Here is a 13,920-nt window from a genome sequence, read left to right as displayed (position 1 = left end):
TTAGCCAGAAGCACAAGGTGATGCATGCATCTGAAGTTCGTTTCCAGTGGCTGAAGGCCCTGGTGCGCCCATTCTCTCTTTCTACCTGCCGATTTCTGTATCTCTCAAATAAATAAATAAAAACAAAAATAAAGATTCCTTCTTTTTTAAAAAAATTTTTTGTTCATTTTTATTTATTTATTTGAGAGTGACAGAGAGAAAGTGGCAGATAGATAAAGAGAGAGAGAGAATGGGCGCTCCAGGGCTACCAGCCACTGCAAACGAACTCCAGACGCGTGTGCCCCCTTGTGCATCTGGCTAATGTGGGTCCTGGAGAATCGAGCCTCAAACCAGGGTCCTTCGGCTTCATAGGCAAGCACTTAACTGCTAAGCCATCTCTCCAGCCCAAGATTCCTTCTTTTAAAAAACAAAGTTCTTCACTTGTTTGGGATAAATGTAGAAAATTAGTATCTGGACAGCAGGAAGATGGAAGAAGAATGTCTAAACAAAAACCTTAGTTATTATTTGCCAGTAGGGGGTGGGGAATGAAAAAACTGACTTTTCTGGGACTATCTCAATAGGATGTACTGTTGCACCGAAGCAGAAATCCTTAATTTGCTTCTTTTCCACCTGAGGAAACAAAGGTAAGAGTGATTATGTATCAGTCACATGATGCCTTTTACAGCTGAGTGTTTAATATGTTCCCTGCCTGAAGCACTTATATTCTCTTTTAATCTTCCAAGTTCAGTGAGGAAGGAAGGATGCATATCTCTGGCACTGGAAGTAAGAAACTACATGTGTCCTTGTGGTGGTATATTAGGTGATAGGTATAAGCATGAGTTTCAGCATGATAGTTTGAAGTGACTTACTTCCTACTTCCTGGCAAGTGTATCATCCTGAGCAAATTACTGAGGCCATTTAGATTTAGAAACTGAGATTTTATGCTGTGGATGTTAGGAATCCAGCTGTCAAATGGACTTTATAGCAGAATATGGGGTAGGGAACTTGGAAAGGGACAGGGAGAAAACTGTGATGGTTTACATTGATTGTTAACTTGATAGAATTTAGAGACCTGTAAAGTGTTATGTAGATTAGGTTAGCCTTTTGGTGTGTATGTGAGTGATTATCTTATGAGGTGAGAAGACCCACCTTAACTGAGCAGCACCATTTCATGGACCTGGGTCTTGGACTATGTAAAAAACAAGTTGGTTGGGTTTAGCGGTTAAGGCATTTGCCTGCAAAGCCAAAGGGCCCAGTTCAATTCCCCAGAACCCACACCAGATGCATAAAGTAGCCCATGTGTCTGGAGTTTGTTTACAGTAGCTGAAGGCCCTGGCATGCTCATTCTCTTTCTTTCTACCTGCCTCTCTCTTAAATGAAATCAAATAGTTTGTTTTTTTTAAGCTGGTTGTCTACCAGCATTCACCCCTGCTTCCTCACTGTGCTGAATGTGACCAGCTGAGCTTCAAGCTCCTGCTGCCATGCCTTTCCCACCATGATGCACTGTAACCTGGAACTGATAGCTGAAACAAGCCCTTCCTCCCTTAAACTGATTTGACTTCTTAACAATGAGAAGGTAATAACTAAGGCAAAACCCGAGAAGTTCAAGGGCCATTTAATGAAGCCCATGACAGGAGATATGAAAAATCTCACTGAGGGATTGCTGCTAGAATAAGGGATATCAAAACAAAAAATAAGTTTCTCATGCTTTAATTTTGAGGATGGATTGGTTACATTTGCTTGGATATAAATGGTTAATAAGCATGATGAAATAGCCCTTGGACAATCTACAGGGTGATTAGAAGCTTTTAGTTTAGGTATTGTGTTGGTTTTCCCTATGCTATAAACCTAAATGTAGAGTATATGGAAAGAAAGCTATTGGAAAAGGATATAAATGTAATGGAAAGGTGTGAATAATTTTGCTGCCAGTTAAATAAAAATGTATTAGAAATCTGATTAGCCAGGTATGGTGGCATACACCTTTAATCCCAGCACTTGCCATGCAGAAGTAGGAGGACCACCCTGAATTCCAGAACAACCTGGGCTAAAGCAATATCCTACCTTGAACCCCTCCCCCCCCCAAAAAAAAAGAGAGAGAAAAGAATAGTGATTTAAAACAGCTATTAGGGATGATATGACTTGAAAATGAATAAAAAATGATGGGTAAAGATGGACAGATCTGTAGTAAATATAACAAAAACATGATTGTGGAGTCTGAATGGTAGTCACATCTAGAATCACTGTGCAACTTTTTCAACTTTTCTGTATATTTTGAAATTTTAATAAAACATTCAGGGGGCCAGGCATGGTGGCACTTGCTTTTAATCCCAGCACTCAAAAGGTAGAGGTAGGAGGATAACTGTGAGTTCAAGGCCACCCTGAGAATACACAGTGAATTCCAGGTCAGCCTGTGCTAGAGTAAGACCCTGGCTTGCAAAACACAAACAATAACAACAACAAAAGCAAAACATTAAGGGAAGGAACGAGCTATAAAGTATTTGCTACAGGCTTGGCTGGAAGATTTCACCTCTGTGACCTGAGGCTTCTTTGTTTTCTCTTAGGAACTTTCCGTTGCACCTTTTGCCACACAGAGGTAGAAGAGGATGAATCAGCAATGCCCAAAAAAGATGCACGCACACTTTTGGCAAGGTTTAATGAACAAATTGAGCCCATTTATGCATTGCTTCGGGAGACAGAGGATGTAAACTTGGCCTATGAAATACTTGAGCCAGAACCCACAGAAATCCCAGCCCTAAAACAGAGGTGAGTAGAGGCCCTGTGCCCTTACCAAGTGCTCCTTTTAAAATTTTTATTACTATTTATTTGAGAGAGAGAGAGAGAGAGAAAGAAAAAAAAAAGGAAGTGCCCTCAGGGCCTCCAGCCACTGCAAACAAACTCCAGATGCATGTACCACCTTGTGCATCTGGCTCATGTAAGGCCTTGGGGAATTGAACCTGGGTCCTTTGGCTCTTTAACAGCCAGAGTTCACTTCAACCACTCACTCCTTCTGCTTGGCCCTGCAGCAGCTCAGCCACTTAGATTAGTTACATTTCCTAGGGATAGTTGATTGCTTTCTAGTCAACTTTTGAAAGTCATCATTCTTTCAGGAATACAGCATTTTCCTTTTATTAGCATGCAAAGTAACAGATTTCGTTGTAACTTTTTCTTACATGCTTTGTTTTTATTGATCCTTCTCCACTCCTCTCCCCCTTCCCTGCCCCATACCCTTGCTTCTGTCCTTCGATCTTCAGCTGTCCCTTTATATTTTCAGGTCACATATTTCTGTTGCTCTACTCCTTATTCTTTAAAACCAGTTTTCCCCCCTTTATTGTACCTTTCCTAGTTTCATGACCTACACACCCTCCCTCCCTCTTCCCCTCTCTCTCTCTCTCTCTCTCTCTCTCACACACACACACACACACACACACACACAGAGAGAGAAATGAAAAGCTGGGATCTGCATACAAGAAAGAACATAGACACTTTGAGCTATAAATTTAGTTTTTATTCTGAAATATTTTAACTCAATGCTTCTTGCCACACTTAGTTTTGAGTGCAACTTCCTAAAAGTGAAGTACTGATATTCCTGTGGGTTAACACTCCCAACGATGGCTCCCTGTTTTTAATCAGTGTGCTCGAATGTTTGAGCTGCTAGACAGATTTAGTTCTGTCACGCCATGAAAAGTATGTACAGTCCTTTGTGAAATGCAGAAATGAGAATTGGTATCAAGAATGTTCTTTCTTCCCTTCTTCCCAGTCAAGGTGAAGTCATCCCCACCTCCAGCTTCCTCCTTTAGAGCCCAGCAGTCCCAGTCATGTTCATTTTGGAGTCTCTCTTGGTGTTATATTCCCTTTGGTGCTGATATTACAGAATAGCAAGTCCTGAGCAAATTGAATTTCTTTCCAGTGGTTTAAAAAAATATATAATCCAGTCCTACAGAAGTGTTGTTTTTATATCAGTTACTGTGAACTTTCTAATCTAGTGTCATGTATCAGGCTGTCTTTCCTATGATAATAGAAAATCCAGGTAGAAGTAGATTGAACACTAAGAAGCCCTGACATAGTACATTTCAAAATTGGATAATTTTTTTAATTTTATTTATTTATTTTTATTGATTGATTGATTTTTTTGAAGTAGGGTCTCAGTCTAGCTCAGGCTGACCTGGAATTCACTCTGTGTTCTAAGCATGGCCTCAACCTCACGGCGATCCTCCTACCTCTGCTTCCCGAGTGCTAGGATTAGAGGTGTGCACCACCACACCCGGCTTAGAATTGGATAATTTTGTAGTTCATTTTTACCCTCCAGGATGTAGATTTGTTCTATCTTTATACTCTGTGGAATGAAGCCTGTTGAGTTGCCTTGTTAGGGATGTAAAGGAACTAGCCTGAGGGATCCACCTGTGTCTCAGGTATCACCTGCAGATGAAAATGTCTAAATGCAGGAAGAGGACCATCCCTTCCTTGTGTCTTATTTTAAAATATGACAGAACAAAGCTTTTCCCAAGTACCTTGTCATCTGTCTGTTCCCCAACGTCTTACTGGCTAGAATTATGTTATGTGCTTATTTTCAATCCAGTATCTGACAGAGGAAGTGAGATCTCATGATTGCTACTTAGACTAGTTAAGTTTTGTCTCCTGGGACTAGGAAACTAGATCCCAGAGTTCTTCGGAGCCACCAGCACCTGAATAAAACCTAGGTGCAAAGACAAAGGAGTCACAGTTGGTAGGGAAACACTGTTATCCATTATCATTGGCAACCTCAAGACTTTGTTACTGTCATTTGAGCTCTTGTCAAGAATTAATTTTTTTATGTTCCACTTAAGTTATGTACTGTAACTCTAACCTAGAAGAGAAACTGATTATAAGAATATAATTTTTTGAGCCTATGTTTACTTAATGTGGAGCTATACTTCAATATACTCCCCAATTACTCTCTACACAGTTTTCTTATTTCTCTTCACACCTATAGTTCTGTGTCCTATCAAGCTACTTCTCAACAAAAGCATTCAGTCACGACCACCACTGGCTTCGTGCCGCTCATGTTCCGCGCTGCTGCAGTCTACCTGAGGCACGTCTCAGTGGCACAGCCACGCCAGAAACCCAGCAGCAGCTCTCTGCGTCACGTTACCTTCCCATCAAGAAGTGGTTCCAGGGATGAGTCAGGAAATAGAGGCAACAAATTGATCAAGAAAGAGGAACCCAACAGTCTCGGCTCTGAGGGTGGGGGAGGGAGACAGGCGCAAGACACAAGAAGGTTTCTTGAACTGCCAGCCATAACAAAAGTGCAGTTGTTTGTATGGTCAGACGAGAAGCTATTGCTAGATGTTACCCTGACTAAGATGGCCTCACCTTATATCTGATTAGCTCCATGCCTGTACATAGTGTGCCAGTACATAACTGTCATAAGTCAGCTGGCATTGGTTGGTCTTTCTATACTATGGGAGCATAAAGTTTAGCTCATCCTGCCCCAAGCAAGCAATAATCAGCCCACTCCAAGTACAAGCAAAGGAGCGTCGAAAGCATGGCCTGCAAACTCACAGACAGAAGGAGGAGAATATGGCAAATTTTTTTTTTATGTTTTATTTTACATGGTTTGATTTACTGCTCTGTAACATTAGGAACTACTCCGTAGTTCTATCAGCAGGCCTAACACAGGAATTATGGGCAGTTCTAGCCTTTCAGCAAGTTAACCCACTCTTGGTATAAAATATTCTTGTCACTTGGCTTGTGGCACATGCCTTTAGTCCCAGCACTCAGGAGGCAGAAGTAGGAAGGTTGCTGTGAGTTTGAGGCCAGCCTGAGACTACATAGCGAGTTCCATCCAGGTCATTGTGGGCTAGAGTAAGACCCGGCCTGCCTCGGAAAAAAAAATAACCATAACAAAATATGTTCTTGCCGGGCATGGTAGTGCACGCCTTTAATCCCAGCACTTGGGAGCCAGAGGCAGGAGGATTGCCATGAGTTCAAGGCCACCCTGAGGCCACATAGTGAATTCCAGGTCAGCCTGGGCTAAAGTGAGACCCTACCTCAATAAACCAAAAAAAAGTTCTTATCTTTCTGAAGGAATTTCTTGCCTGTAGTCTTCCCTTTCCCATCATCTCTCAGTATTCTTCTTAAGGGTCTTTTAAGTTTTGTTTTGAAAGGTTAGTATGTGTAGCTCACAGGTAGAGCACATGCCTAGCATATATGAGCCTCTGGCTTCTTTTGCCAGCATTGCCTACTCCACAAACAAAATAGTTTTGAAATAATATTTATCTCTTACCTATGATTTGAGTTACATCTTTTGAAAGTCCTAAACTTTCTTAATTTAAAAAGATTCAAGAATGAATTACTGTTTTGGTCATCTTCAGTTATATTACTGCCATAAGAAAAATACTAAATGCACAGAAAGAGTGAGTCTGTATGTGTGTGTCACATCACATTGGCTGGTGATTAGGGTTATGTGAAGGTAGAGTCAGTTCTCTGTGGTGAAAAGTATCTTTTAAAAGTTTGAGGTTGCTTGACTTGTCCAATTTTAGATGTCTGAAATGAAATCCACCTTGAATTTCTATAACAGAAGGAAAGACGTTTTAAAAGTAGTGTTCTGGGCTGGAGTGATGACGTAGCATGTGAGGCATGTCATCTGTGTACGGTAGGAAGTGGCTGGGGACAGATTATTAGCATGGGTACACATAGAAAAATGCAGCTTAAAAGAAAAAGAGGGTGATCTATGCAGAGGGCTATGCCTTATTTGGTGAGTGGCAGAAGGCAAATGTTAATGCTAAGTTGAGGTCTGGCTCTGTAAAATACTTTTCTAAATCTTCCATGGTTCACACAAAGCCAGTCTGGATTATTTTGGGTTGAACTGAGAAAAAAAATATATATGTGTGTGTGTGTATGTATATATGTATATATATATATGTATGTATGTATGTATATATGTATGTATAGTTCAAAGATACAGCATGCTTTATTTTGTTTTGTTTTTAAACAAAATTCTCACAGAAGATGTTCCTGGGAACTGTTCGTTTTGCCAGATAAGTATCATTAAGTAAACTATGTCACTACAGTCTTTCCCTCCCCTAGATAAATTTACTGAAATACATCAATCTATAAGACCTTAGTCATTCATATATGCTGCAGGGTGTAGGGTTTGAGGAACTTGAGAAGTAAGTATGATGTTCCAGTCCATCCATCTTTCACACTAAATTACAGAAGGGATTTCGCAGAGCGGTTAAAGCTGGATGCTGGGGCCTGGTAGCTCTGGTTTGCACTGCACAGTAATGCCTCTCTAGCTGTCCTTTCCAAAGCCCAGGCCTTAGTTGTGCTTCTTCCTGTTCTTTAATCTTTGTGTAGCAAGGACCGTGCAGCTACTGCTCCTGGAGCTGCTGGCCTGGCAGGCGGGCACCACCGGGAAGCGTGGACCAGCAAAGGCCCCTCCTACGAGGACTTGTACACTCAGAACGTTGTCATCAGTATGGACGACCAAGAAGACGTTCGCTCCTCGCTGGAGGGGAAAGCTGCCAAAGAGAGACCCATTTGGTTGAGAGAGAGCACTGTTCAGGGGGCATATGGTTCTGAAGAGATGAAGGAAGGTAAGAGGAGTCAGTAAGATGAATATGTTTTGGGTTCAGTGGAAGGAAAATGAACTTGTGGGGAAATGCCTGGGTCAGTCTTGGTGATAACTCTGTGTAACTGTTCCCAGCACCGTGACTTGCAGTATGTAAGGAAAAAAGAACTTGAGCAGTGGCATGAAAACTCGCCAACACGCTTGCATTGTTCTTCAGCTCAGTCAAAACACCCTCTTAAATCTCTGTCTTAAGATCTGAAATATTGCCATGTCTTTTTCTTCACATCCTAGAAAAGTATTATTGGTATGTTATTTCCTGGTAACAGTTAAAATAAATAGCTTTTGCTACCTGAAAAATGTATATACAAAGATTCCACATACTTAAGAATTGAGCCTCCTCACATCATTGATAGAAATTTGTTCTAGAAGATTTTGGAAATCTATGAGTCAGAAAGGGTTGAATTGCATAATAACTTTCACAAGTTTAAGAACTGAAAGATTTTACTGTTTAATTTCTAATTTAGGTTACTGGACTGAGACTTTGATGATAATATAGGAGGCTAAAGATGGACAAAGGCTACTAAGAAATGGGCAAGAGGGGTGACAAGGAGTGTCTGTACCTCTGGCTAGATTTTGTCATCAGCATGCCACTTCAGTGAGGATCTTCAATGCTGAAGAATAGCCAGTTATTGAAAAGTCACTTGTTTTGGGCTTTTTCCTAACCTCTTTTCTTTGTTTCAACTTACAGTTAGTATGTTGTGTATACTAGAAATTGTGAAAACAAGATGGAGTTTGAGGTAGTTGTGTTATCAGCAGACAATTCCTCTAGTATAATTCTCTTTGATAGCTTGATTCCAGTCAGAAAAAATTTTCCTGACCACCATACTTCATCCTCCTTCCTCCTCACTAATTAACTTGCTATGTTATTTTTAAAATTTTTTTCATGTCTTGTTACATTTTATTATTTACTTATTTGAGAGAGAGAGAGGCAGATAGGAAGAGAGAGAATGGATACACAAGGGCCTCTAGCCACTGGAAAATGAACTGCAGCTGCATGCGCCACCTTGTATATCTGCATTGCTTTCGGTGGGCACTAGGAAAGTGAACCTGGGTCCTTAGGCTTCACAGGCAAGTACCTTAACCACTGAGCTATCTTATTTATTTGCAAGGAGAGAGAGAAAGGAAGGGAAAGAGGGAGGGAGGGGAACACCACAGCCTTTAGCTACTGCAAATGAACTCCAAATTCATGCACCACCTTGTGCATCTGGCTTTACGTGGGTACTGAAGAATCAAACCCAGCTTCTTAGACTTTGCAGGCAGTACCATGTCTCCAGCCCTATGTTTAGGTATTTTGATATAAGTTATTCTAGGTTATTTCGTACTTAAAGTTATATATATTTTTCCCCAACTTGGCTTCATTCATGTTCATGAAGCAGTAAAATCTTCTCTTCTTTGAACTTAGAAACAAGACTAAATAAGATAAAATTATTATTATTATTATTCAATATTATGCACAGTTAAGCTCATAACTTTAACATTTGAGATTTGCAATTGCTAGAATAGATCTATCTGAGTCTTCAGTCATCTAGTCTCCTCAAGTTTTCTCCATAGTATTGGGTAAAATTTATTTAGATATACAAATTTGGACTTGTCTTTATAAAATATCATGATGTTAAACATGTTGTAGCCAATGAATTAGGAAGTGAATGCTATTTATTCCATATTTACTGTTCCTCAAACATCAAGTTATTTTGATATCTTTCTGACTATAGATTTCAATTATATCTTCATTCCGTTGGAATCTACTTGATTAATCTTCTTTCCTAGCCATTTGCATCCATAGTTTTTGTTTTCCAGACAATCTCCAATTCTAATATACTTTACATGAGACTAGAATGATGTATATTGTTTATATACAGATAATTAATGATTTGAGTCTTGTTTCCAGTATCTTTTGGTTTTTACCTGACATTTTGATTGTGGCTTTGACCCTGGAAATATGTTAAGGCCAGTAACATTAAAAGCATGTCCGGTTCTGTATCTGATAACTTGGACCATTTCTTTCAATATAATTTGGAATATTTTTCTGTAAGAAGATTTTCTTTTACTTTTCCTATGTAAAAATATGCTAGCTTTAGGCAATCTTCAGTTCTTTTTATATTTTTCTGTATATCTTGGCTGTTCAGCCCCCAGAATTGCTTAGCAGTATCAGTGAACTTGTTTGATAGTATGCATCTTCTTTGTAATTTATAGCTATTAAATATGACTGCTCCTAGAACTGCTGTTCCTACTTTATATCCAGACATAAACTTATTTATCCTTGTTTTTTTTTTTTGTCTTAATCTATAGCAAAGCAATTCTTTTTTCTCCTGACCGCCTGATCTTTGTCAGAAATCTGTTACATGTATCTTCATTACTTTATGAAATGAATTTGTGTCTCCTATGACTTTGTACTAACTTCAAACTATTTGGAACATTCTTTAGAAACAGTTTTTGTCCTAGAGACACATGCATTCCTTGCCTTTCACTGTTGGAATACTGTCTTGGCAGAAAAGGTTCTAGGAAGCTATTTGCCTTTAGCAGTGTTTTGAAGTAGTTAAATTTGATTAAATTTTCATTTTGACATCCATGTTATCATAAGCCTTTTTTTCCTCTGACCTCCTTTTTTTTTTTTCTTTTACCTGCCTGATTTCTCATTAAGGAATTCTGTTTTTTCTAAAATGTCTAACTAATGTGTTTAGATATGTTAATGAGGAGATGATTTCACTTTACTCAGAATTGACTGTTTTCTGAGCCTCTTGAAGGAAAGGGGCCCATTCTAAACACTTCACATTCACTTAAGTGCCATAAAACTTAGCAAAGCAAATACTATTATTTTTTTCCCTTACTGTATTTGAGAAAAATGAAACAGAGAAAGATGGTATGTTTTCACCAAAATGACACAGCTAATAAATATTGGTATTAATCCAGGAGCCTGGCTCCATGTACCACCTTTAATCTTTTTTGCATGTTTAAAAGGGCCATATGTGTGGTATTATCAGAATACAAAATGCAAATGTCTCTCCTGAATGTTTTATTTGCATTTTACATAAAATGATATGGGTGTGGTAAGAGAAAATTTATTCCTGAAATTAGATACCTTTTTATAATGAATTCAGAATATACAGTTTGCTTTGGGAAAATAAAACTGGTATTTATCTATTCATTCATCAAACAATGATTCAGTGCCTAACTGAATGGCAGGTATTATCTAGATGCCTGACACATGAGGAATCAAAAGAGAGAGAGACAGACAAGTGGTAGACACTGCATCCTTGGAAAGGGGATGACAAAGACAATAAACCTAAGTTATGTTGAAAAATGAGTTCTGTGAGGGAAAAACAGCCTTGGTAAGGTGACATTTGAGTAAAGACAAAAGACATAAGGGAGTTAGTTGTAAGCATACCTAGAAGAAGAAGAATTAGGCAGGGCGCACAGACAATACAAATGCCCTGAGGTAGGGCTGCATCTTAGGCTACAAGGAATACCTGGGAGACTGCTGTAGCTACAGCACAATGAGGAAGAGGGAGGACAGGTAAGAATTTGGTGGTTGGGAGGGGTTCCCGGTGAGGCCAGACCTTGTAGGCCGCTGTAAGGTGGTGGGTGGTCACCCGGAGCAAGGTGAGGGGCTGTGCTCGACTCTGTGATGCCCGCGCTGCACGTAGCCCTCCACAGACGTACTTCGTATGGCTCATCCAGATGCTTAGAAGATAGGCCCTTCTATTGCCCTACTAAGGTTTGGCGTTCAAACGACTTGCTCAAGGTAGTATAGCTTGCACATGGAAAACGCAGAACTCACACCCATGCTATATTACCTGTAAACTTCATGCACTTAATCATTGTCACTGAAGTTTCAGTTTGTTAAAACATTTTGGGGATTTTGTGAAACAGCAGCTCAGAAAATGGAACCAGTGAATTATTATCTATTTAAACATAACCCACTAAAATGCATATTTCACTAGTTGCAAAGGAATACTTTTTGAATTTAAGGGTCTTGACTTTCTGGGTTTTAACCCCCAGGTGGCATAGATATGGACACATTTAAGGAGCGTGAGGAAGGCCGGGCCGGGCCCGATGACAATGAGGAGGTCATGCGGGCTCTCCTCATCCACGAGAAGAAGACTTCCTCTGCCACCGCGGGCTCAGTGGGGGCAGCCGCTCCAGCGACTGCTGCCAATGGCAGTGACTCGGAGAGCGAGACCAGTGAGTCAGATGACGACTCTCCGCCCCGTCCGGCAGCAGTGACTGCCCATCCTGGGGAAGAGGATGATGAAGATGAGGAGTTTGAGGAAGTTGCGGATGACCCCACTGTCATGGTGGCTGGCCGTCCATTCTCCTACAGCGATGTGAGCCAGCGGCCAGAGCTGGTGGCCCAGATGACACCAGAGGAGAAGGAAGCTTACATAGCAATGGGCCAGCGCATGTTTGAGGACCTCTTTGAGTAAGCTTCCCCTTCCTCTTCCTCCTTTCTGTAATGTTCATCTCAAAAAGAAACTCCCCACCTTTGAAAAAGTATTTAATTGGCTTTCCATCTTTCTTGATGTCAAGCATCTGTTAACCTAACATAAAAGAATTAATTGGAAAGAAAGCTTGGGTTTTATGCCAGAAACGTTCCTGAAAGGAAGATTGGTTATAAGCATTTGTTTCCTTCCTACTAAAGTATTAACATGTTACTGTATTTTCTTGTCTGTTTTTTCCTTTGTCGTTGAAGACACATTTTCCTCCTTCTGAAATGTGTTAGGGGTGTCATTAGGGTTAATTTTTCCTTCCTGCCTACAGACGAAGCCTTCTATGAGAAATTACAGTAGCTCACTAATGGCTTCTTTTATTTATTTATTTTTTTTCTGTTTTGAACAAGTATTTGAAATAGTTCGTTATATTGCTGCCAACTAAAGCAGCTCACCAAGAGACAAATTAGTGTTTAGGGAGAAAACCCTAAGACTTCATCTTTCCCTGAAATTAAGCTTCGGTTCAGTATGTAAAAGGAATAAGCATTTGTGTAGGAGAGGTAGATAGGCCAGAATCTGAGGATTGATTTCTAAACCAGCAGAATTCGGGTCTTTAGAACTAATCAGATTGGTGGGTTCTGTTGTTTTGCTTCATGCCTTTTGGTTTATATTTTGAGTGATAGAAAATAACGTAGGCTTGATATATACCCTTATGAAGAAATTAAGAAAACATGCGCAGAGGACAAGAAATCTATGTAAAAGGATTGAAGATAAGAGCATTGGGAACAATGCTTTACAACTGCCTGAGTTGACTGTGACTTGGAAATCTTTCATATGAAGCTGGGATTCGTCCTGTTTTCCTCTGCTTGTTCTATGGACCTCCTGTCAGCGCTATAAAGTAAGGAGAGCACTCCAGCCAAAATCAGCGTAGGATCCTGGCTGCTGCTGCTCCCCTTACACTCTCTTCCTAAGCATCACTGAAAGCTTGTCTTAGTCTCCTTTTTGATTCTTGTCATAGCATTTTAGTGCATCTAGTACATTGTTGAACATTGTAACCTCAAGGAACTTAGTTTATTTAGTGTTCTGATATGTAGCATGGTATTATTCCTAAAGATAGTACTTGAAAAATAAAGGACTTTTATAGAAAGATATATGCCTGTTGCATTTCTTATTGTAATGATTACATTGTAATTTTTAATTGTTTATCATTTATAGTACATGTGTGAAGTTAAGCAAGCATTTTAGAGTATCTGAGCCTTGTACAGAGTGATGATTCATTTACCTGGATTGTATGGTAACTGAATATTAACAATCTATTTTATACTGGCTGAAACTTGTTAATTTCTAGCTCTGTAACATCCTAGGGCATAATTAAAATAGGTATACTCTTCCTATTAAAAACATTAAAGACTTCTATTAGCCATGTCATTTAATATAAATATACTTATATGTCATCTAAATTTTTTCTGGCAATAAGTTGCCAGATACATATGTACCTTGTATACATGGGACTGCTCAGCTTTTAAACATTGTTTTTAAAACTACCATAGTTCTAGAAAAAGTTAATTTAAATAAAATAATAACCAGTTGTTAATATTTTCAAACATGGTTAAGGTATAGACTACATGTTCTTTGCTTTGGATGCATGAGTATATAGTTGTGTTAGGGGAAAATGTCACAAATGCAAACAGAAATACAGATAGGGCAATCATGACAGTCATATTTGAAAGGGAATAGAGAGATGGATATACTCACTAAATGTGCATTAATCAAGAATTACATATTTTCCCACAAAGCACAGAATCACTAAAAAGAATGTATCAAGAAGAAAAGATGCCCACAAAATGTTTTTTAGGAAAGGTTTCAGGTTTTTCTCCAGTGGGGGGGGGGGGTGGAGTTAGAGTG

General features: G+C 39.5%; 1 protein-coding gene across 3 annotated transcripts in view; it reads left to right on the top strand.

Moving 5' to 3' along the window:
- Positions 1-13,166, top strand: part of Gtf2e1 (general transcription factor IIE subunit 1) — a 32,021-nt gene extending 18,855 nt beyond the window's left edge. For all 3 annotated transcript variants that reach the window (XM_045147159.1, XM_045147158.1, XM_045147160.1), the window contains exons 3-5: positions 2,541-2,742; positions 7,315-7,553; positions 11,588-13,166. In XM_045147159.1, the coding sequence (XP_045003094.1) occupies positions 2,541-2,742; positions 7,315-7,553; positions 11,588-12,012 (866 nt within the window). In that variant the 3' untranslated portion in view covers positions 12,013-13,166. The remainder of the gene's footprint in view (positions 1-2,540; positions 2,743-7,314; positions 7,554-11,587) is intronic.
- Positions 13,167-13,920: the final 754 nt, after the last annotated feature.

Source organism: Jaculus jaculus, chromosome 4 (assembly GCF_020740685.1).
Source record: "Jaculus jaculus isolate mJacJac1 chromosome 4, mJacJac1.mat.Y.cur, whole genome shotgun sequence".
NCBI lineage: Eukaryota > Metazoa > Chordata > Mammalia > Rodentia > Dipodidae > Jaculus > Jaculus jaculus.
The sequence above is the reverse complement of the archived record's forward strand: the minus strand, read 5'-3'. Positions and strand labels throughout refer to the sequence as shown.